Genomic DNA, 26,122 nt, shown 5'->3' with positions numbered 1-26,122 from the left:
TGTCTACCCTGCTAGATAATGAGTTTCAAGAGGGCAAAGGCTGTAGATTATTGGTGTTTTATCCTCAATACCAAATAAAATGCTTGGCTACAAAGTAAGTCCTGGTAAAATTTGTTAGAATTTATATTGAGCTATCTAAAGAAGATAATTCACAAATAATGAAAAGGAAAAATACTAGGAAGGCAGAGTCTATTAAATGTACTGTAGATCCTTTACTTTCTTTTCGGCCCCATCACCATGGGCATCGTTTAATATGTAAGTCAAATGCTACTTCCACCATTAAGTTTCACCTGATTTTTCCAGGTTACAAATATCTGTTCCTTTCTCTGCACTTCCAAGCACTTTTTACCTCTATCAAAACCTTCACTCACTTCCCTCTTATTTTTTAAAATTTTTTGAAGGGACAATATCCCATCTTATTTATCCTTGAATATACAATGCCTACCCTCTACTGGTCTGGCACATAATACAAACCCAATGACTGTTGGTTAACAATTTATTAGACTTGAAAATACATGAAAGATTATAGACAGTTTGTATCATTTCTATTCCTTGACTTTTTCTGTAACCAAAACAAGGGCCAGAGTGGTCTTATGAGCCTTTTGTCTTCCTGATGAGTCCTTCGATTGTGTCCCACTGCTCCTTGGTGACCTGACACAAAAAGAAAAAGTCAATTCAATATGGTTCTTGTATATTTTTAAAGTTTAGTATCCCAGCTGCTCATATTATATTATATACACAAAATCACGTTACCTTACTCAGACTGTTGAATTCCCCTGAAATAAGTACTTCCTCTCCACCATCAAATCTAATGACCTGAAAAAAAATATTAAAAACTCTGAAACTAACTCCTTTTAAAAACTTTCAGAACTATTAACCATTTTCCCATCCTAACTGGATGGAATACCTCCTTGGCACTTTCAATCAAAGCCCAAATTTTAAAGACAAAACTGATGATTAAACCTAAATTGATTCACCCTCTTCAGAATCCTCTTTCCATCATCTTCACAATTTCAAATTGTACCCAATCTTAAAGGTCATCTTAATGGCATGTCTAAATAGAGTAATTTGCACTTAATAAAATTAATTTATCAATGAATACATTTAATAAGCTAAACAGTATATATTAATATTTTTATATTATTTACAGCTAAATAAATATTTTAAATCATACTTACATTCAATATTGTCAGGACTGGCTCCACAATATGCCTCCCCCCCAAATCCACCTCCCAAAAGTCAAGGGAAACAACAATGCTTACTGCTCCATTAATCCAAGAAGCATAATCACTACAAAGGAAAGCAGCAAGATTTGCAAGTTCTTCCACAGTTCCTAGCCGACCACAGGGAATTCTGTTGATCATGTCTTTCTCAAATGCTCCAGTTGGGTCAAGACGGCTAAAGGCACCCTTAGAAATTAAGAAAATAGTTAAGTTGCATTTTTTTTAATGCAACCTCTTTCCTATTTAAGAAACAAATTTGCATAAAATAGAATGTTACTATGGCAGCCTGTTCATACCTTAGACCTTGTAAGCAACAGAGAATTTTGCCAAATTCTTCCACATTCACTTTGGCTCAAAACAGGTCATTTTACCTAATACTGAGCTTTAAAAAAACACTAGAAAATGGAACTTTTTTGCCTTAGTTCCTTCATTTGTAAAATGAGGATACTGTCTTGGCTACCTCACAAAATTGTTGGAATGTATGAGAAATCAGAAGATCTATAGTCACACACTGTACAATGACTTTTTGGTCAATGACAGACTGCATAGTCTACGGCTGTCCCATAAGATTAGCACTATATAGCCTAGGTGTCTAGTAGGCTATACCATCTAGGTTTGCATAAGCACTGCACAGGAAGAGGAAATTTTCCTCTAACCTTCTGGGTTCTTCTGGCTGGTCTAAGAATTAAATTGACATGAGATAGATTAACAGGAGAAAAACAAACAAAAGTTTAATAACATGTACACATGGGAGAAACCCAGGAAAACCAAGTTACTTGCCAAAATAGCTGAAGTCCTCACCTTAAAAACCATCTTCAGGACAGCCACATGCAAAAGATTGAAAATTGACCATTCTTTTTCACCACACACCAAAATAAACTCAAAATGGATCAAAGACCTAAAGATTAGGCCTGAGACAATAAGTCTTTTGGATGAGAACATAGGCAGTACACTCTTTGACATCAGTTTCAAAAGAATCTTTTCGGACACTATAACTCCTCAGTTGAGGGAAACAATAGAAAGAATAAACAAATGGGACTTCATCAGACTAAAGAGCTTCTTCACGGCAAGGGAAAACAGGATTGAAACAAAAAAACAGCTCACTAATTGGGAAAAAATATTTACAAGCCACTTATCCGACAAAGGGTTAATCTCCATAATATACAAAGAACTCACACAACTCAACAACAAAAAAACACACAACCCGATCAAAAAATGGGCAGAGGACATGAACAGACATTTCTCAAAAGAAGATATGAATATGGCCAATAGACACATGAAAAGATGTTCATCATCGCTAATCATCAGGGAAATGCAAATCAAAACTACACTAAGATATCACCTTACAACCGTTAGATTGGCAAAAACATCCAAAACCAAGAGCGACAAATGTTGGAGAGGTTGTGGAGAAAAAGGAACCCTCATACACTGTTAGTGGGAATGCAAATTGGTGCAGCCACTATGGAAAACAGTATGGAGATTTCTCAAAAAGTTAAAAATAGAAATACCCTATGACCCAGCCATCCCATTACTGGGTATCTATCCTAAGAACCTGAAATCAGAAATCTCAAGAGTCCGTTGCACCCCTATGTTCATCGCAGCATTATTTACAATAGCCAAGATGTGGAACCAACCTACATGCCCAGAAACTGATGATTGGATAAAGAAGATGTGGTATATATACACAATGGAATACTACTCAGCCATAAAAAAAGACAAAATTGGCCCATTCACAACAACGTGGATGGACCTCGAGGGTATTATGTTAAGGGAAATAAGCCAGTCAGAGAAAGACGGACTCTATATGACTCCACTCATAGGTGGAAATTAGTATATTGATAAGGAGATCTGATCGGTGGTTACCAGGGAAAAGGGGGGGTGGGGGGAGGGCACAAAGGGGGAAGTGGTGTACCCACAACATGACTAACAAAAATGTACAACTGAAATCTCAACAAGGTTGTAATCTATCATAACATTAATAAAAAAAAAAAAAAAAACCATCTTCAGCTGAAGACAAAAGATGTTGGGGGTGGGTAGAGTCAGAGACTTCAAAGGGAAGGAGGGCAATTCACAGGTAGGTGAAAAGGAGCAAACATTTGGAAAACAAGTGTTTGGTCACACAGAAACAGAAGAACACAGAGGGGAGCCCGACAAACAGGCTTCTCTAGATTCCTCCCTATCTACCACCTAATTCATGTTATGCTAAGGTGATAGCTCACTTCTTCAGACAGATATTTTTTATTTGAATTTTTTAGGCAGGTAAAGGGGAAGTAACAAGAAAAACTTTCTAAGTCTGTTTTTTCATAAAAATAATCAGCCTAAGGGCTGGCCCAGTGGCATAGTGGTTGGGTTTGCGGGTTCTGCTTTATTAGCCCAGGGTTTTTGGGTTTGGATCCCAGGTGCGGACATACATACGGTTCATCCAGCCATGCTGTGGTAGTGTCCCACATACAAAATAGAGGAAGATTGGCACAGATATTAGCTCAGGGCCAATCTTCCTCCCCCCCCCCCCAAAAAAAAAAAATCAGCCTAAAATAATCCTCAGGTTAAAGAGAAACATTTTAGAGTGGCAAATTTTGTTCCCCTTCAGTACACTCTATGATGTTCGCAAAATACAACAATAAAATTGCCTAAGGACACATTTCTCAGAATGTATCCCTATCATTAAGTGACTCCTGACTAAATATTAAAGTAGTCTGAAATATGTACAAGCTTATTTGTGATGGAGGTGGAGGTGCTATTGTCATTTGATTTAGTAAACAAAGAAAAATGACTCAAGTAGGAAATATATAAGAGGAAATTCCTCTTCTCCTTTTTCCTCAAAATAATAGGAAAGGAAGAAAACAAGCATGTAGGAATATTAATTCAAGTAGATCCCAGAGAGAGAAAAAACATAACTAAATCTACCAAATAATTTCTGTCTTCTGTTAATGATGCGAAAGAGCAGACCAAGATAAAGTACGTACAAGCACTGATTAATAAAAACGATTGGATTTTTCTGTACTAGTGTCTGGAAGTCTAGGTGCCAGTTTTCTTCAATGACACATGTATGAGACAGAGCAAGCACTCACTCCGTGTGAGCCCTCCCTGGGCAGGGATAAAGTAGCAGAGACAAAGGGTAGCAACCGGTTCCGATTCTGGTTCCATCAGTGCTTGCTAGGGAGTTTCTGTACTTTGACTTTCTTTAGATCTCTTTAAAACTATATGCCTGTTATTTGTGTATAACTCATATACCTACTGCTAGACTATAAGCTCCTTGATGGCAAGCACTTTGTCACAAATGTTTTGTACCTTTCTCAGTATTTCTGCATACAGTAGGCACTCAGTAAATATAGGTTAAACAGATAAATAAAATGCTCCAAACTCAGGCATCCCTGGAAAGTCCTAAACAACAATCAGAATATATCTATCACTGTTTCATTCTTTAATCATTCACAATGTGATAATAAGCAAACTAAAACTTACTTTGGTTTTTATAGGCCCCGGTTGAATCACATTGAATCGCATTCCATATTTACCCCATTCAGCTGCAAGAGATCTAAAAATTAAAATAAACATAGATGCTAAAATATTACACTATATGTTAAAAATAATAATAACCAAAAGTACCGGCATGCTTACTCCATGCCAGAGACTACAACCCCAACACGCAGGCAGTATTATTATTCCCCCATGTTACAGACAAGGAAACTGAGTCACAGAGAGGTTAAATTATTTGCTGTGGGTCATATGGCTAGTGAGTCAACCTTAAGTGGTCTACCTCCAGACTTTGTGCCCTTAATCACTCTGCTACACTATCCTCCATCTACATTTTAGGGTCCTTAATCACTATGCTATACTACCCACTATTCACATTTTAGAAGCAAGTCCAATATCAATACATATTTTCAGAGTAGGTTTCATTACTTAGCACAAAAAAGTGAGAGACTCATGCCCCTCCTCCACATTTTCTGGAGTTTAATTGTGCATTTATGAAGCTCAATATAACTTTATTTACAGAGCACGGGATTACAATTTTGCAATATCACAAGTGGTCTAATTGAGTAAGAGATGATTACATAGAGAGTTCAAACATTAACCACATCCATGTTTAACTAGGTTTTAATAGAATTGTTGAACTGAGCTTGAGAGGAAATAGGAACCTGACAAAATCTTACTAAATGCCCTGAAGGAAAATGTGACACTAATGGCAGACATGGAAACTTGAAGCCTACTTGACAGATAGGTCTAACTTTTATTATCTAAACTTACTTTAAGAATTTATATTTGTATGTATACTTGTGTGTATATACTTAATCTAGTTTCAGAAAACAACTTATGGTAACTCAAAAGAATACATAAGATGCAAATAAAGAAGAGGGGGCAGAGGAAAGGGAGAGGGAAAGGGCCAGGAGGGAAACAGAAGGAGTAGAGAGAGAGAGAGATGGAGGGAAGGAGAGAAAGAGGAAGGAAGGAAGGAAAAGAAACAAGGATAAGGAAATATAAAGGAGCCAGGAATGAAGCCAATACCTAAATGTATTGTGACATTCCATATAATTGTAATAGGCAGTTTACAAATTTGTATCTACTCTTTCCATGACACCATGCAAAAAAGGTAAGCCTAATCATTTACACAATTCGCAGCGCCCACAAGGAAAAAGCAAGCTAATTTCTCTGAAGAAGCACAAGTGCTTCTGACAAAAAAAATTTTTTCCAAGACGACTTATAAAAGGAAAATTATCTAATATAATAATGTCCTTAAGATACTGTATCCTTTCAATAGATACAAAGGGATAAGTTTAATGTGATATCCATTAATTTGGCCTGACAGCATCAATTCAAAGGCCAATACAGTAAAACCAATTCTACAGGATAGGGGGCATGTGCTCTAAGCAGTCTGTTAATCTGACTTAATCCACAGGTGCATTTTAGAGAAATGGGTGGCCTACATCTCTTTCAGGCAAATCATACTAAAAATTGCTTCTCTATGTGATGCTTTTGGCAGAGTTCATGACAATACCTACCCTGGGCATGTACTTGTAGTGCACCTACTCCAAATTGCTAGGGAAGCAGTAACTTCATATCTTACAAGAATTACAAAGCTGAACAGAGTATATAGCATCCTGTGAAAAACCGAGCAATCTATTAAGGAAATCTACCTAGAGGAAAAACCATCCCAACTCTGCTCAGAGGTGACCAGATAAATGTGTTCCAGTGCTAGCTCTCGTTAAACCAGCTTACATTCTGAAGAACTATTGCAACATGATAAGGAATCCACCTCACTGGCTTGCCCTGCATGTTAAGATGCTAAACACAATATACTAGATATATGTTAGCCATTATTGTTCTTCTACCAACAGATGTTTATTGTGTACTTCCTAGGCGCCAACACTCCATAAATGTTGTTTACCCTCAAATAAAAAAAGGTAGTCCCTGCTCTCAAGTGCAGTCCCTCTCTCTCAAGAGGTCAGTTTAGTTGTATAATGAACTAGCTACTATACTGGGAGTTACATAATGTGTGTCACAGCTGCTTAAAGGGAGAAGTACCTAAGACTACTGAGAGTGAGAGGGAAGGCTTCCTTGAGCAGGTGATAGTTGAGTTGACATTTGAAGAAGGATTGGGGCTTTGTTATGGGAGGCAAGGGGAAAGAAAAGAGGACGGAAAATAATAGAAGGTAGGATAGAGAAAGAAGACAGCCCAGGCATATGGGCCAGTATGAGTAAAGGACACTGGCACAAACAACATGCAGCATTTGGAGACCTACAAGGCCTCATCTGGTACAATGGTGTACTATAAAGTATGAGACAAGAGTCGATGGGGACTCAGGCTGGAGAGGAAGGTACACATTTATTGAGCATCTACTATGTGCAATACACTACACAAGAATACAAAAAAAATTAAAAAGCAGCACAAAACCACAGTCCTTAAAGGACATGAAATTGAAACCTTTAACAAGATTCAAAGGTCCCAACAAAACAAATATTGATATTGGACAACTGGTGCCAAAACAGTCAAGTTCCAACCTCTTATTTCCAATACCATCTGACCTTCAAAAAGGTAACTATCTCTATTCAGACTAAGATTCAACTTCTGAGAAAAGTAACGTCTTTTTATCTCAAACAAATGTGTATTACTGATTTAAATGTTAAAAAGTACTTTGAGACTACTGGAAAAAAAGAATAATTGTGCAGTTTAGAAAGCAGTGAGCACCAGCTATGGACCAGATGCTGCTAAGCAATGAATATAGAAAGATACATAAGCTTTGGTCCCTTTCCTCACAGAACTCACATTCTATGAGGAAGTCAGATAGCTTTAATGATATGTTAAAAAGCAGTCTATCATGCCCTTCTCTGTGCCCCTACTATATATTTGTACATGACCTTCATTTTAGACTACATAACACTGGATGGCATTTATTTATTAGTGTATTAGTCTTCTCACTAGACTGGAGTAAACAAAGTTTTAAGGGAACACAAAGTAGAGGATAATTAATTCTGTTCCAGACAAATGGGAGAAAATATCCCAGAGTAGGCGATATGATGAGAGCCTTGAAAGTAGGAAAATTATCACAGCAATTTCCAATAGGAGCATAATCCAGGCATAGAAATATGAAAATGCATGGTACCTTTAAGGAAATATGGACCAGTCTAGTGGAAATTAAAGCACAGGGGTAATGATATAAGAATACAAGCTCAGGTGAGGATGAGGACTCTCCTACTTCTACCACTATTCTATCCCTGATACCTAGCACAATAAAAGGCACACAATGAATATTTACCAAATAAATCAATGAATAAACAAAGGCCAGGGATAAGTCTATTTAGAATGTGATAGTGAGTTTCAGTTTTTATTCCAAAGAGTTAACAAAAAAATGATCTAAGGTTTTTTATCTAGGGAGTATTATAAACAGATACATATTTTTAGAAAGATAACTCTGGTAGGAAAATTGATTAAAAAATAAAGAAGGAAGACACTGGTAGCAGAAAAACATTTTATAGGGTTATTACAGTAAGCCACGATGAGAACCTACATTACAACAAAGACAGTGGAAAAGGCCAATGGGGAACAGGTTCAAAAAAGCAATCATATGCTGCTGAGAAAAGGCCACAGGACCTGGCAAGTGGTCACTGGTCTATGTTAGTCCTATTAATCTTGCAGAGTAGGTACAATAAAAGGATGAAGGTGTGTTTAAGAGAGGTCGGGGGGGGGGGGGGCTGGCCCCGTGGCCGAGTGGTTAAGTTCGCGCGCTCCGCTGCAGGCGGCCCAGTGTTTCGTTGGTTCGAATCCTGGGCGCAGACATGGCACTGCTCATCAAACCACGCTGAGGCAACGTCCCACATACCACAACTAGAAGAACCCACAACGAAGAATATACAACTATGTACCGGGGGCTTTGGGGAGAAAAAGGAAAAAATAAAATCTTTAAAAAAAAAAAAAAAAAAGAGAGGTCAGGGGTGGCACTAGTAAAGATACATGGGAGGGAAAAAAAAAGCTGTAGTCCTGTGCTATCTAATGTGGTAGCCACTAGCCATATGCAGGTACTTAATTTTAATTTTAAAATACTTAAAATTAAATAAAATTTAGTTTCTCATTCACAGTAGCCACAATTCAAGGGTTCATTGGCCACATGTGGCTATTGGATAACGCAGATTTATAGAACATTTCCACCATTGCAGAAAGTTCTATTGGACAGTGCTGCTATAGACATCCAGGAGATAGAATGTCTGTCTTCAGGTTAATCCAAATTAATCTGTTTTACTTTTCTCTGGATAGAGACCAGAATGCAGGAATTTAGTTCCATGAGTTACCAAAGTACATTATTTATCTTTAGCGACAAGATTAACATAGTATACTCACTTGTTCATAGCTTCCACTCCTGCTTTGGCAGAAGCACTTGGTACTACAAAACCTGACCCAGTCTCAGCATAAATGGTTGTAATAGCAAGAAATGCTGCTCCTAAAAATTTAAAGGATATAGTAATTAACAACACGGTTAAATCAATTCACATCAGGAAAACATGATTTACAAGAATGGAATCTGATTCAAGAGAGTTTAGCAAAAAGTGAACATTTTTTAAAACTTCAGTAGCCCTAAATTAAACAGAGAGTAATCTAATAAAATTGCTACATCTTGCTAGTAATCTTACTGACATTTAGGATGGCCCAGCCTGTGCTTACTTGGGATTCTATACCAGGTGAGTCAACATCAAAGCCCAAATCTCAGAGGCATGGCCCTATAACACCCTGCATAATCAGCTGGACAGGCTCCCTAATAACTAAGTGCCCACTTAACTAAAAGTAAGTCAGAATCAAAACTAAATTAGCAGGGACTTCTGCTTCCAGCCGTGATGGACATGCCATCCTCCTGTAAACATCAAGAAAAAAGTGTAAAATATATAATACAACTATTTTCAAATACTATACAATAGACAGGGAAAGACAATGATCCCTGAGAAAGAAAACAAATGAAATGAGCCCTAAGATTACCCTAGATTTTTGCCCAAAGGTACTATAGGTATACTATATACTGTACCATATACTATGTACTATATACATACACATACTACATACTGTAGTATACATTATATACTATACACATATACTATATAGACTGTGGCATAAGGAGGATGAGTACAAGCAAAATATGGCATTTTCACTGAGCTGAGTAGAAAGAGATCAGAGTTTGGGGAGGCTGAGGAATTTGTGAGGAAAGTTCTCCCAAGGAGGAAAGTATACAGAAATAGAGCTCCACAGATCTGCATAGTCTCTCCTTGAGTCTTTGCCCAAATATCTAGTTGTACCTGTTTAGGGTGGAATTCCATGAGGCCAGGCAAAGAACCACTGCCAGGGAGCTGTAGGCTGAACAATCCCCAGAGCTCACATAGGGCTGGGAGATAAGTGAACTTTAAGCAGGTTCGTTGAACATCCAGGGCTTTCAAGTGTAGAGTTCAGAAAGGCCATGCCTTAGTAGGAGGGTTAAATTAACCCCAAAGTAAAGGATAGACTCATCAAAATAAAGTTTAAAAATGAACTTTGAAATGATTGAGTTGATCCACAAGTAACCTAACTGTTTGCCAAAACAAAACTCAACATAGTTCAAAGGAAAATTAAAATACACACAAGCCTGTGCACACACACACGCACACTCAAGAACATGACATTCACAGCATGCAGTCAAAAATTACTACACATAAAAAGACACAGAAAGGGGCCGGCTCCGTGGCCAAGTGGTTAAGTTCATGTGCTCCACTGCAGTGGCCCAGGGTTTGGATCCTGGGCACGGACATGGCACTGCTCGTCAGGCCACGCTGAGGTGGTGTCCCACATCCCACAACTAGAAGGACCTGCAACTAAGATATACAACTATGTACCAGGGGGTTTGGGAAGTAAAGCAGGGAAAAAAAAAAAAAGATTGGCAACAGTTGTTAGCTCAGGTGCCAATCCTTAAAAAAAAAAAAAAAAAAGGAAGATTGGCAACAGTTGTTAGCCTAGGTGCCAATCTTTAAAAAAAAAAAAGACACAGAAAGATAACCAGGAGGAAGATCAGTTAATAGAAAGTCTCAGAAATGACAAAGAAGATAGAATTAGCAGATAAAGACCTTTAAAATGACAGCATAAATATGCCTAAAAATTTCAAGGAAAATGAGTATAATGAGAAAAATGAAAAACACAAAAGTAGAACCAAACAGAATTTCTAAAGCTAAAAAATACAATACCTAAAATGAAAAATTAAATGAATGGGATTAGTTGCTGAAGAAACGATGCATGCTCTTAAACACATAGCAGTATCAACCATTCAAAATGAAGGACAGAAGCAGAAGGAAGTTGAGAAAAAAAGAAAAAGAACAAAGCCTCAGTGAGTTGTGGAACAATATCTAGCATGCTAACATATGTATAATTGGTGTCCCAGAAGAAAGGGGTAGAAAAATTACTTGGAGAAATAAAGGCTGAAAATTTTCCACATTTGGCAAAAACTATAATCTATAGATCCAGGGAGCTAAACAAATCCCAAGCAGGATAAATACAAAGAAAACCATACCAAGACATATAATAATCAATCACTCAACACCAGTGATAAAGAGAAAATCTTAATAGTGACCAGAGGGAAAATAATATAAATAAGGGAACTAAGATAAAAATATTCATTGAGATCATCAGAAATAATGTTAGCTAGAGAATAATGGAATGGTATCTAAAGGTGCTGAAAGAAAAAAAATCTGTCAACCCTGAATTCTGTACACAGTGGAAATATCCTTCAAAAATGGAGGTGGTATTTTCTGACAAACAAAAGCTGAAAGAATCCACTGCCAGCAGTCCTGCACTACAAGAAATACTGAAGAAAAGTTCTTCAGGCAAAATGAAAACGATACTAAATAGAAACTCAGATCTTAGATGGAATGATGGATGTCAAAATGGTAAGTGTGTCAATAAACATATAACATTTTTTCTTGTTTTCTTTAGAAAATAATTGACTATATAAACCTATCCAAAAAAGTGACACCAAATGTGTGCAATCAGCAGTAGTAGTTTCTCAATAAATTGAATGAATGAATGAAAGTTTAAAATAACAAGTTTTAGCTCCTGAGAAATCAGTGATTTTTCTACTACTTATTTAGCCGTAACACTGAATAAGATAATACTGTAAATTTAATATTTGCAAAAGGATCAAAATACGTATTTTATAAAATAGTACATACTTTAAGAAATTTAAAGGACTACAAGTTTGAAGGACTACAATGAAAGTAGTCTGAAGAAGAGTCAGATAAATTTTTTTTTCTCCTCACGTATTTAGTTTCTCTTTCCTTCTCCATTTTCCAGAGCAGAAACAAAACTCAGATGGACAAGGGGGTAGAAGAGAGGGCAGAAGTACCATTTTGAGGATACAAGAAATACGACTGGTTATGTTACTCATTATGGTAACTCCTTTTATATATCAAACTCAGCCTTTCAGGTCACTGAAAATTATGTTGCTTCCAAAATCACTCTGCGAAAGAGGAGGGATGTAGAACATTAGTGTACCCCATTAAAGCACACTGTCAACAGATGCTAACTGCATCATTTCTAGAGCAAAATTATAAAAACAACTTTAAAAAGTGCCAATTACTAATACAAAGCAAAAGCTCCAGTAGAAAGTGCTCTATCTTCTGATTCAGATTTAACAGAAATGTTTATCGAGGGAGAGGAGTTAGGCCATTATTATATAATTCAGATACTGAAAATGAAAGATATTGTCTTCTCTGTCTCCCTTTAGGTTTTACTTCCTCAGCCTAGAAGATGTGGGTAGCCCACTGTTTAGAATGAGATATGCTGCTTTTAATTCTCTCCAGGTATAAAAAGGAGGTAAAAATTTGAAATTATACTGTTCCAAAAGGGTGACTGCTGCATGGTGAAACAATACAGCTGGACTTCAAAAAACGAACAGTGGTGCTAAAAGTTCAAAGTAAAGAATTCTCAGATTCCCAGGGTTAGCCACAGGCATATTTTTCTTTTTGTAGAAAGGCCAATTATTTAAATTAGAATAATTATTTAACCTATAGAAGAGGTTTGGAAACAGCAAATTTCTAACATCCCTGTGCAGACAACAGAAACGAATCTGTTACTTAGTAAGGTCAAGTAAAGGAGAAAGGCAGCAATGGATGAAATAAGTATTATGCTAGCTCAGGCTTCATTATTTCAAAATGGGAAAAAATAGTAACAAAGAAATACTAAAAATCACTCTGTCTATTACAAATGATAAAATATGTGTAAGAATATGTTCCAATTTCAAAAGGAGACTCAAAAGCTCTAAAACGTGGTTTCAACCCAAATTATGAAAATTAAAATAATAAACAATTTTAGTTTCAATGACCAAGAAAGGTGGAATAGTGTAAAGACACCTGGGCTTAAATATTGATTCTACTATTTACGAGCTATGTAGCTGTGTGACCTTGACCACTTCCCTCCTCTAGCCCCCAGATTTACCATCTGCAAAACAGGAAAATAGGGAGTGTCCAGAAAATGTCATTAAAGTCTAGGATTACTTATTAATTAACTGTTGCTGTTGATTCCACCTACTACTCTTTTACCCTCATACAAAAAGCCCCATTTTGAAACTGATAATATCCAGCTTTTTAACCACCATCTGTAACTTCAATTGATGTTATCTTTGGCTTCCCAGCTACTCTGCCACTTTCATTGAAATCTGATTCCTGGCCTTAAACGTACAAAAATATCTGTATACACATCTCAAACCCAACTTCTGCCATCATCCTGGTAGATTTCACCATCCAGGTAGACAAGATCATAAATCTTACAGCTGCATGATCTCATCTCCAATAGACTTCACTGCTCCCCAATTTAGCCACAACCTGAGCTTTGTCATTATTCCAAAACACTGAATACAGTGCCTCACTCTTGTTTCTGTCCTTCTAGTTCTCTCCCACGCTCATGCTGCATGTGCTCTTTGAGATCTCACTACAAAATTCTGAGTGCTTTACCTCCCATATTCTTTAGGATTATAATTTCCACCCCCCGCCCAGACTAACTTGTTTATTTACAGCCTAGACTACTACATGAATTAATCACTCAACTCCTAGCCACCACATTCTCTCAAGACGTCCACCCTGCAAACTCTCAATACAAAAATGGCTTTTTCACTCTTACACACAGGGAATTTTAATACTGTTACAAACTGTGGGTGAATGCCATTGGAAAGATGCACCTGTAATTTCACCAGGGCAAACGACAGCTCGATTGTGTGTTTAGGAGGTACAAGGAGTTCACTGTTGTCTTATGTGTAATGTAATGCCTGGAGCTATTATTTGCAGTTTTTTCTTTTTTTTCTTTTTTTTGAGGACGATTAGCCCTGAGCTAACTGCTGCCAATCCTCCTTTTTTAGCTGAGGAAGACTGGCCCTGAGCTAACATTTGTGCCCATTTTCCTCTACTTTATATGTGGGATGCCTACCACAGCATGGCTTGACAAGGGGTGCCATGTCTGCACCTGGGATCCGAACTGGCAAACCCTGGGCCACCAAATCGGAATGTGCGAACTTAAATGCTGCGCCACCAGGGTGGCCCCCTATTTGCAGTTTTAACTCTTCTACTATTACTGCCAGAAATTAATCTTACTGACAATCATAGAAAAAAACTGCACTTCTCTATCTTCTTGATGAGGGCACAGAGGACCCTGTCTCTCAGCCACTTTTTGATAACAGCCCAGATTAAATTTAAATCTAAAAATCATCAATGCTCTAACAAGTTAGTCAAAGGAGGATTATGTAACTTAAAAAAATAGAATAACTCTTCTTAAAAGAATATTATGGGGGCTGGCCCCGTGGCATAGTGGTTAAGTTTGGCATGTTCCATTTCAGCAGCCCAGGTTCAATTCCCGGGCACGGACTTATACCACTTGTCAGCAGCCATGCTGTGGTGGTGACCCACATATAAAATAGAGGAAGACTGGTACACGTGTTAGCTCAGGGCAAATCTTCCTCAGCAGGAAAAAAAAAAAGAATATTATGGAGGAACCTAACATTTTCTTTAATAGCTAACACTTACTGAGCACTAGTCTGGGCCTGGCATTGTTCTTAACACTTTAAAGGCACTAGCTCATTTAATCATCACAGCAATCCTAGGATGGAGATTCTATTACTATCCTCACTTTACAGAAGAGACTGAGGCACAGACAGGTAACTTACCCAAGTTCACATGACTATTGGCAGTATAACCAGGATTGGAACCAGGCAGGTTGGTTCTAGAGCCCACTCTTAACCAATTTCAGTCATGTAAAATTGCCTCTCCAAAAAATTTCCAACTATGTAATTTAAAAGAAAAAGAGATTCCTTTCCAAAATTTCCAAATCATGTTACCTTTACATTATCTTCACAAAACACCAAAGTAAGGTGCATGGTTGCTACAAGAAATTTTAACAAATGAAGTTGAAATGTTCCATTAAACTAGAAAGACAACTCTAGCAAGAAGTGATTTTAAAAGGAAACCAATGCTGCCCTAATAAATTCCAACTGATGACTAGAAATGTGTTTTTAAACATTGTTCAAATGCACTCACTGTTCTAAGGAAGGACTGGACACAATACACAGAATCGTACCCATATGGTTCTTATATACTTTAAAATCTAGACAGCATATAACTTGTACTCACACTACTGACAAATAAGAAAGCCTCATTCTATTCCTGCTCTACCCTTCCTGAAACAAGGTACATTGTCTTCCATAACAACTGATTTTGTCAAAAGACTGATCGCCATCTTTTTCTCCCTAATAGTAAAGCTGACAGGCACAACTGAAGTGTTAAATTTGCCCTCAATTCACCTTGTTTTTGTAGGTCTCAAAAACGTTTCATTTTATAAACAAAGTATCACTTTTGTGCTTAGTGAAAAGTTAGGAACTGGTGGGGAGAGGAGCAGAGAAAGGGTGGAAAGGGCTTGCAGGTGGGGCAGAAGTAATGCATCCTGATGGGTAAAAGCATTTCTGATCTTGATGGACGGGGGAAAAGGAGACTTACAAACACCGCACAATAACAAATAGCCTGTTTTTAAACGCTACCGTGTGCATGATAGCCTCTGAACAGGGCATCCTTCATTGAGGTGTGGAACTAAAGTTGGGCATGATGATTCTGTGTGGCTTAGGGAAAAATGACTCTAGTCAGAGTATATGTAAAAGAACAGCCAAAGAAGGGGTGGTTATGGAAAGAAGTGAGATTGGACAGGCTGAGGACACTGGATGATGGAGGATGAAGGGAAAGTAACTCGCCAAGTACAATATGAAAGGATTAGAAATAAGAATGTTTTAAAATTTATTTTTGTGTTTGCAGTTCATACATTATGTAGTCTAGGACAGCAAGAGCATTAAAAACCTTGAGTTTTGGGATAATTTATTATAACAGCTGCATGAACAATATAAAGTATTTTACCAAAGCTTTCAAATGTTTTCCCTATCTGTTGACCAAAAGGATCTTGTCTTTTTTAAAATCTTTCTTTAGTTGGTAAACTATTTATATTAACTCTTTTCTTCCTCTAGCAAGGAGGCTCCTGGTAAGATTACTTTCGGCATACTTCCAATGACACCCATCTATCCACAATCCCCTCTACAGGCATTTCTTAATTATTTTCTTTTTTTCCTTCATTTTACATGATTAATCTGCCTAGACAGTGACTGTGAAATGGAGGACGAAGGAGTTAGTTTCCCTGGATTAGGATGAAACTGTGCCTGTACACACAAGGTTAATGTGGGAAACAAAGTAACCAAAGTTCCCAGCTTGCCTTGCAGAACAGCAGGAGGACAGCTTCTAAGGCGGTAGCTTGCTGACAGCCTTCTGCCTAAACATCTCGCAGGAGCATTGAGAAACTACAATGACCGACTATAAGCTTTACACATCACAGACTAAAGATCTACCGCACGCAACATATAGGAATCCCACCCCCGCAAATTTGCACATGCGGCCCATGAAGAAATATGAAACACAGTCAGCCCAGTGCAGAGGACTCTTAGAACTTCAGCCCCCAAGGCCACATGCTCCCCTCTCATTTTATTCTCACAGTGTGCTTTGGAAAAACCCTTAGAACTGCATGTAGGCAAGCTAATCTGTAACTGGTAGAAAGAATAACTTGTTAGAAGAAAATTTATGTCCTCTGCCCAAACTGTTCCTTCTGTCCCAGTTAAGGAAGTAACTGAGATTTTCTCTCAGATTCCTCAGGAATGTTGCATTCAGCAGATGTGCTATGGAGAAGCGCCAAATGTTCTGTGGTCATCCATCACCTGACACTCCTGAGCCCCCTCCTCACCCCTGTTTGCCTTATATAAGTCATTTCCAAATCAGTTCCCTTTAAGATGGGGTTTTTTTTTTTTAGGACATTAGTCCACCATCTTCCAATTCACTAGCTTATTAAAGTTCTTTCTCTACCACCGCCAGCTTGGCCTTTTAACTCGTGGCGAACAGATGGAGCCCTGGCTCAGTATCAACCTTTCACTTTTTCCCTTTTCCCAACACAGGCCCCATATGGTTCAAACTTCCTTGGGCTGCTTCTGACTATCCCCTGCTCTTAGATTCCCTGAAGCACTGAAAATTATTTCCACCAAATTCTTTAAAGTATCCAGGGTATCATATGTTCATTCATATGCATTGGAACATGTACCTTTGTAAAGCAATTTATATTTTTCATGAAGCTTTTGTATCTAACACCTTGTTTTCTTACTAAATATTGGAGTAGTAATTAACTATCCAATCTGTTTTACAGCTGAGAAAGCTGAGTAGTGGTAAAAATACCATGACTCACCAATTACCCAAGTATCACACTAGGTGACCACGACTTAAACTAAACTATGGTTCCTTCTTTTTTCCCACTAGACCACTTAAAACGATGAAAAAAATTACGTAAAACATCAAGTTAAATAGTGATAGTTAACACTTATTAGGTATTTAATAAACTATAGTTTCTCATCTGTAAAAGTGACAGTTAAAAACATCTACCCCATCTATTAAAAAAGACTAACTCCGTGCCTCAGTTTCCATCCACAACTATAAACGGGAATAAAATAGCACTTACCTTACAGAGTCATTGTAAGTTATTAAATGAGATAATAAATTTTTAGCTCTTAGAACAAAACCTGATACAGAATAAGCACCCAACAAATGTTAGGTGTTAAAAAAAATGTGGAAAGGAGAGGGGATCCAAGATGGCACCGTGAGTAGTCCTCTTTGTCTCTCCCCCTTCGAGTCTACAATTATTTGGACACTTATCGCTTAACAAAGGATATCCAGACAGCATCTCAGGACGTCTGAGATACCCACGCGACTATATATCGGAAGGCGGACGGACTTTCCTCCAGGAGGATGTGGAAATAGGTGAAAACTCTCCGACCCCGACCGAACAGCCTAGTACCCACAAGTGGCTTTCTTCCAACGGACGCCCCCAGAAGATCAACACACATCTAGGGCAGGAGCGAGCACACAACAGAGGAGCGACGGTGGAAACAGGTGACCAGAACCCTACCTAAACCCCCCGCAATTACTCCTAAACGCAGAGGGAAACTTTGGAGTTGCACACCTGGGCCCACAGGGAGAGTCTCTCCCCGCCATTGGCGGGGAGATCCCGCCTGGTGTTCGCGGCGCCCGGAGGGTCCCAGAGAGAGTCGCTGAGGGTACGTAGGTCTCCCGGCTGCCACTGCCGGCACGGTGGGGCTAGGGATTGCCAGAGATCTCCGAGCAGACTGGGGCTGGGTGAAGCTCCAAAGGCCGACTCCACGCCCCGGAGGGGAAGCTCCAGAGTTCTGCCCGGGCAGCAGACAGAACTCTCTGTCTGCCTTTAGCGGAGGGGCAATGCCCAGCATTCACGGCTCCAGGAAAGTCCCAGAGAGAATCCCAGAGGGTGGGGTGACCTCCAGCTGCCATTGCCGGCCCCGTGGGGCTAGGGATTGCCGGAGATCTTGGAGAGGACTGGGGCTGGGGGAAGCTCCAGAGGCCCGCTCTGCGCCCCGGAGGGGAAGCTCCAGAGTTCTGCCCGGGCAGCAGACAAAACTCTCTGTCTGCTATTAGCGGAGGGGCCACGCCCAGCATCCACAATACCGGGAGGGTCCCGGAGAGGAGAATATTAGGCAGGGTAGCAGCTGACCAGCTACCACTGAAATCAGGATCTCCGGCTATCCCCCCAAGACAGGGCAAAGGGCTCCCCGAGTTCCTGGGGAACAGGACTGGGGCTGGGGGGAGTTCCAGCGACCCAGCTCCATAGCCTAGGGGGAAACCCTACAGGCTCACAGCAGCCTCAGGGAAAGCCTCTGCACAGCACCAGTAGAAAGCACCCAGCCGGCAGCCACAAGGCTGGAAGACCCCGGGACAAAAGCAGCATAGCTAGGTGAACTAACCACAGACTGTAGAAGATGCCAATAGCTCTCCTGGGACCCATAGTGGACAAGTGAGATTTCGTGGGTGCCGACAGCAACGGAGCGACAAATATAAGTGATCCCACCCCTGGCCGCTGGAAAAGCCCATAACACCGTTGCAGACCCCAAGGAGGGAGCACATCTAGGTGGGCTGCAACAGTAGGCACCAGCAGCCTGAAGCCCCCCTGTGACGGCCCCCATGGCAGAGGAGGGAATCCAAAGGACCACTGTGACTACGAGGAGGGGCCCAGGCCCAGTTAGCAACTGCGGACAGGGTTCCTGGTTGGTGCAGTATAAACAGCTGCTCCCCCACCGCAGCAGCTGAAACAAGTGAAAGGAGCAACTAAACTCTATCTCCATGCGGAGGCACAAATCAACAACATCAAGCAATATGAAAAAAATACATTAAATCTCCAGAACAGAAAGAAAATAACAAAGACACAGAAAACAATCCCAAAGAAAATGAGATATATAACCTAAATGATGATGACTTCAAAACAGCCATCATTAAAATACTCAATGAGTTAAGAGAGAATTCTGACCGACAACTCAAAGAGTTCAGGAGCTATGTCACAAAAGAGTTTGATACGATAAAGAAGAACCAAACAGAAATATTGGAAATGAAGAACACAATAGAGGAGATTAAGAAAAATCTAGATGCTCTGAACAGTAGGGCCAATAATATGGAGGAAAGAATTAGCAATTTGGAAGATGGCAATATAGAATTGCTGCAGGCAGAGGAGGAGAGAGAAGCAAGACTAAAAAGAAATGAAGAAACTCTCCGAGAATTATCAGACACAATTAGGAGATGCAATGTAAGGATTATAGGTATACCAGAGGGAGAAGAGAAGGAGAAAGGGGCAGAAAGCCTATTCAAAGAAATAATGGCTGAGAGCTTCCCAAATCTGGTGAGAGAGATGGATCTTCAGGTGACAGAAGCCAATAGATCTCCAAACTTTATCAATGCAAGAAGACCAACTCCACCGCATATAGTAGTGAAGCTAGCAAAAGTCAACGACAAGGAGAAAAATACTAAGGACAGCCAGGCAAAAGAAACTAACCTACAAAGGAACCCCCATCAGGCTATCAGCAGATTTCTCAGCAGAAACTTTATAGGCTAGAAGAGAGTGGAATGATATATTAAAAAATCTGAAGGACAAAAATCTACAGCCGAGAATTCTCTACCCAGCGAAAATATCCTTCAAATACGATGGAGAAATAAAAACTTTCCCAGATAAACAAAAATTAAGGGAGCTCATTGCCACAAAACCTCCTCTTCAGGAAATCCTCAGGAAAACCCTCATTCCTGAAAAATCCAAAAAAGGAAAGGGGCTACAAAACCAAGAGCAGAGGAGATAAGTAGAAGGACAACAACAGAGAGTAGCAGCTCTTCATCAGAACAGATTAAACCACGGACAGAGAAACAAAGGAAATTGAAGAAAACCGGAAAACAAGACACAAAATGGTAGTGGTAGGCCCCCACATCTCAATAATCACTCTAAATGTAAATGGATTGAACTCCCCAATCAAAAGACACAGAGTGGCAGGGTGGATCAAAGAACAAGATCCAACAATATGCTGCCTCCAGGAAACACACCTCAGCCCCAAAGACAAACACAGACTCAGAGTGAAGGGATGGAGAACAATACTCCAAGCTAATAATGAACAAAAGAAAGCAGGTGTCGCTATACTAATATCAGACAAGGTAGATTTCAAAGCAAAACAGATAAAGAAAGACAAAGAGGGACAGTATATAATGATAAAAGGGACTCTCCACCAAGAAGACATAACACTTATAAATATATATGCACCCAACACAGGAGCACCAAAATTTGTAAAGCAACTCTTAATAGAACTAAAAGAAGACATCAACAACAATACAATAATAGTAGGGGACCTCAACACACCATTAACACCAATGGACAGAACATCCAGACAGAAAATCAACAAGGAAATAATAGAATTAAATGAAAAATTAGACCAGATGGACTTAATAGATATATATAGAACACTTCATCCAAAAACAGCAGGTTACACATTCTTCTCAAGTGCACATGGAACATTCTCAAGGATTGACCATATTTTGGGAACCAAAGCAAACATCAATAAATACAAGAGAGTTGAAATAATATCAAGCATCTTTTCTGATCATAATGCTATTAAACTAGAAATCAACTACAAGAAAAAAGCAGAGAAAGGTGCAAAAATGTGGAGACTAAACAACACGCTTCTGAACAAACAATGGATCATTGAAGAAATTAAAGAAGAAATCAAATTTTATCTGGAGACAAATGAAAACGAGAACACGACATACCAAATCATTTGGGATGCAGCAAAAGCAGTCCTAAGAGGGAAATTCATCGCAATACAGGCTCACCTCACTAAACAAGAAAAAGCTCACATAAGCAACCTCAAACGACACCTAACAGAACTAGAAAAAGAAGAACAAACAAAGCCCAGAGTCAGTAGAAGGAGGGAAATAATAAAAATAAGAGCAGAAATAAATGATATTGAAACAAAAAAGACAATAGAAAGGATCAATGAAACAAAGAGTTGGTTCTTAGAAAGAATTAACAAAATTGACAAACCCCTAGCCAGACTCACCAAGAAAAGAAGAGAGAAATCGCAAATTAATAAAATTAGGAATGAGACAGGAGAAATCACAACAGATACCAATGAAATACAAGAGATCATAAGAGAATACTATGAAAAACTATATGCCAACAAATTGAACAACCTGGAAGAAATGGACAAATTCCTAGACTCCTACAATCTCCCCAAACTGAATCAGGAAGAAATGGAGAATCTGAATAGGCCAATCACAAGTAAGGAAATAGAAACGGTAATCAAAAACCTCCCCAAAAATAAGAGTCCAGGACCAGACGGCTTCTCCGGAGAATTCTACCAAACATTCAAAGAAGACTTAATACCTATTCTCCTCAAACTGTTCCAGAAAATTGAGAAAGATGGAGTACTCCCTAACACATTCTATGAAGCCAACATCACTCTGATCCCCAAACCTGACAAGGACAACACAAAGAAGGAGAACTACAGGCCGATATCACTGATGAACATAGATGCAAAAATCCTCAACAAAATTTTGGCAAACCGAATACAGCAATACATCAAAAAGATTATACACCATGATCAAGTGGGATTTATACCAGGGACACAGGGATGGTTCAACATCCGCAAGTCAATCAACGTGATACACTACATCAACAAAATGAAAAACAAAAACCACGTGATCATCTCAATAGATGCAGAGAAAGCATTTGACAAGATCCAACACCCATTTATGATAAAAAACCCTCAATAAAATGGGTATAGAAGGAAAGTACCTCAACATAATAAAGGCCACATATGACAGACCCACGGCCAATATCATACTCAATGGACAAAAACTGAAAGCCATCCCTCTGAGGACAGGAACAAGACAAGGGTGCCCACTTTCACCACTCCTATTCAACATAGTACTGGAGGTGCTGGCCAGAGCAATTCGGCAGGAAAAAGAAATAAAAGGAATCCAAATAGGTAACGAAGAAGTAAAACTCTCGCTGTTTGCAGACGACATGATCTTATATATAGAAAACCCCAAAGAATCCATAGAAAAACTATTAGAAATAATCAACAACTACAGCAAAGTAGCAGGGTATAAAATTAATGTGCATAAATCAGTAGCATTTCTATACACTAACAATGAACTAACAGAAAAAGAACTCAAGAACTCAATCCCATTCACAATCGCAACAAAAAGAATAAAATACCTTGGGATAAACTTAACCAAGGAAGTGAAGGATCTATACAATGAAAACTACAAGACTTTCTTGAAAGAAATTGATGATGACATAAAGAGATGGAAAGACATTCCATGCACATGGATTGGAAGAATAAACATAGTTAAAATGTCCATACTACCTAAAGCAATATACAGATTCAATGCTATCCCAACCAGAATCCCAAGAACGTTCTTCACAGAAACTGAACAAACAATCCTAAAATTCATATGGGGCAACAAAAGACTGCGAATTGCTAAAGCAATCCTGAGCAAGAAAAACAAAGCCGGCGGAATCACAATCCCCGATCTCAAAACATACTACAAAGCTACAGTGATCAAAACAGCATGGTACTGGTACAAAAACAGGTCCACAGATCAATGGAACAGAATTGAAAGCCCAGAGATAAAACCACACATCTATGGACAGCTAATCTTCGACAAAGGAGCAGAGGGCCTACAATGGAGAAAAGAAAGTCTCTTCAACAAATGGTGCGGGGAAAACTGGACAGCCACATGCAAAAGATTGAAAATTGACCATTCTTTTTCACCACACACCAAAATAAACTCAAAATGGATCAAAGACCTAAAGATTAGGCCTGAGACAATAAGTCTTTTGGATGAGAACATAGGCAGTACACTCTTTGACATCAGTTTCAAAAGAATCTTTTCGGACACTATAACTCCTCAGTTGAGGGAAACAATAGAAAGAATAAACAAATGGGACTTCATCAGACTAAAGAGCTTCTTCACGGCAAGGGAAAACAGGATTGAAACAAAAAAACAGCTCACTAATTGGGAAAAAATATTTACAAGCCACTTATCCGACAAAGGGTTAATCTCCATAATATACAAAGAACTCACACAACTCAACAACAAAAAAACACACAACCCGATCAAAAAATGGGCAGAGGACATGAACAGACATTTCTCAAAAGAAGATATGAATATGGCCAATAGACACATGAAAAGATGTTCATCATCGCTAATCATCAGGGAAATGCAAATCAAAACTACACTAAGATATCACCTTACACCCGTTAGATTGGCAAAAACATCCAAAACCAAGAGCGACAAATGTTGGAGAGGTTGTGGAGAAAAAGGAACCCTCATACACTGTTAGTGGGAATGCAAATTGGTGCAGCCACTATGGAAAACAGTATGGAGATTTCTCAAAAAGTTAAAAATAGAAATACCCTATGACCCAGCCATCCCATTACTGGGTATCTATCCTAAGAACCTGAAATCAGAAATCTCAAGAGTCCGTTGCACCCCTATGTTCATCGCAGCATTATTTACAATAGCCAAGATGTGGAACCAACCTACATGCCCAGAAACTGATGATTGGATAAAGAAGATGTGGTATATATACACAATGGAATACTACTCAGCCATAAAAAAAGACAAAATTGGCCCATTCACAACAACGTGGATGGACCTCGAGGGTATTATGTTAAGCGAAATAAGCCAGTCAGAGAAAGACGGACTCTATATGACTCCACTCATAGGTGGAAATTAGTATATTGATAAGGAGATCTGATCGGTGGTTACCAGGGAAAAGGGGGGGTGGGGGGAGGGCACAAAGGGGGAAGTGGTGTACCCACAACATGACTAACAAAAATGTACAACTGAAATCTCAACAAGGTTGTAATCTATCATAACATTAATTAAAAAAAAAGAGAGAGAGAAAAAAAAAAACCACTAAAAAAAAAAATGTGGAAAGAAAGGAGGGAGGGGAAAAGAGTGAGGGAGTGTGGGAGAGAGAAAGGAAGAAAACTTGGTTAAAATTAGGTCATTTCCTATAAATAATGTTTCACTTTTTGCTTGCTCAGTATTCTAGCACCTTTTGGGTCATATCTTTATTTAATAATTAAAGAACTTATTAGCAAAGCTAGTCCAAAATCAAGTATAATATCTGGATAGGCTGTTGAATATTTTGTTAATTGATACATGTAAAAGAAAGAAAATAAGACTTAAGAAAAATCATTTTCTTTAGATGGAATCCAAACAAATATATTTTTAAAAGATAATAATGGATATGTGAGCAATATTTTTACTTAAATGTTAAGCAATGTAAGATTTGAAAAACAGGCAACTATGAAATGTATCATAATGTATGGAACACTTCTCTAATGTATCTCTGCCAGCATCACAAGAGGTATTTTTTTGGATTTAGGTTAAACCTAATATCAATTTCTAAAGGCAGGACTGTAGCCAACCCATCACCTATTGGCAAAGAACAGAGCTGAGGACTGCCACAGCAGTGGGAAAGGAGGAAGTAATACTGGCATATAAATTTCCCTCAAGTATTTGGCTGATCACTGGACTAAGCGAGCATTGGAATGGTCTAAGAAACTCAATGTAAAGTAACAGCTGGAAGCTGAAAAAGTGAATCTTAAAAAAACTTTAGCAAAACAAATCCATCAATATACAAATAGGATAATATATGATATCCAAGCAGAGTTTAACCCAGGAATGCAATGTTGGATTAAAAATTTAAAAATTAATCAATGGAATTCACCATATTAACAGGCTAAACAAAAAAAAAATGGCCATCTCAATAAATATAGGAAGACTTGACTTGACAAATTTAACACCTATTTATGATTTTTAAAAAAGAAAAAAACGGCCAGGAAACTAGATATAGAAGTGAACTTCCTCAACTGATAAAGGGCATTTATGAAAACCTCCAAGTAACCTCATAACTAATGGTGACTCAGTGCTTTCCTGCTGATATCAGAAGGAAATGTATTTGATTTGTGTCCTGGTATCAGGAACAAACAGTGCTTTCACCCTGGCTATTCAATGCTGTATTGTACAGTAAAATAAGGCAAGAAAAGGAAATAAAGAGTGTAAAGGAAGATATAAAAATTGTCTTTTTTTCACAAACATTATCAACAATATAGAAAATCTTAAGGAATCTACCAAAAAAGCTGTAAGAACTAATAAGTGAGTTTAGCAAGATTGCAGAAAAAAGGTCAATATACAAAACTGAATCCATTCTATGTCTAAATAACAGAATCATACAATTAGAAAATAAAATTTAGAAAAAATAGCACCAAAAATATAAAATGCTTTGGCAGAAATTTAACAAAATTTGTATAAGACCTACACTGAAAACAGCAAAACATTCCTGACAGAAATTAAAGAAGATTTAAACAAATGGAAAGATGCACCAGGCTGATGGATTGAAAGACTTGATATTGTCAAAATGTCAACTCTCCCCAAAATAATCTATAAATTTAACACAATCCTGGTCAAAATTC

At 38.5% G+C, this 26,122-nt stretch overlaps 1 protein-coding gene across 2 annotated transcripts in view; it reads right to left on the bottom strand.

Annotated features, from left to right (window-relative positions):
- Window positions 1-482: 482 nt before the first annotated feature.
- DECR1 (2,4-dienoyl-CoA reductase 1) overlaps window positions 483-26,122 on the bottom strand; it is a 45,021-nt gene continuing 19,381 nt past the window's right edge. For both annotated transcript variants that reach the window (XM_001488668.5, XM_005613191.4), the window contains 5 exons: window positions 9,061-9,160; window positions 4,689-4,761; window positions 1,263-1,409; window positions 754-816; window positions 483-651 (listed from right to left, as the gene is read on the bottom strand). In XM_001488668.5, coding sequence (XP_001488718.2) covers window positions 592-651; window positions 754-816; window positions 1,263-1,409; window positions 4,689-4,761; window positions 9,061-9,160 — 443 coding nt within the window. In that variant the 3' untranslated portion in view covers window positions 483-591. The remainder of the gene's footprint in view (window positions 652-753; window positions 817-1,262; window positions 1,410-4,688; window positions 4,762-9,060; window positions 9,161-26,122) is intronic.

This window comes from Equus caballus, chromosome 9, assembly GCF_041296265.1.
Source record: "Equus caballus isolate H_3958 breed thoroughbred chromosome 9, TB-T2T, whole genome shotgun sequence".
NCBI classification, from domain to species: domain Eukaryota; kingdom Metazoa; phylum Chordata; class Mammalia; order Perissodactyla; family Equidae; genus Equus; species Equus caballus.
The sequence above is the reverse complement of the archived record's forward strand: the minus strand, read 5'-3'. Positions and strand labels throughout refer to the sequence as shown.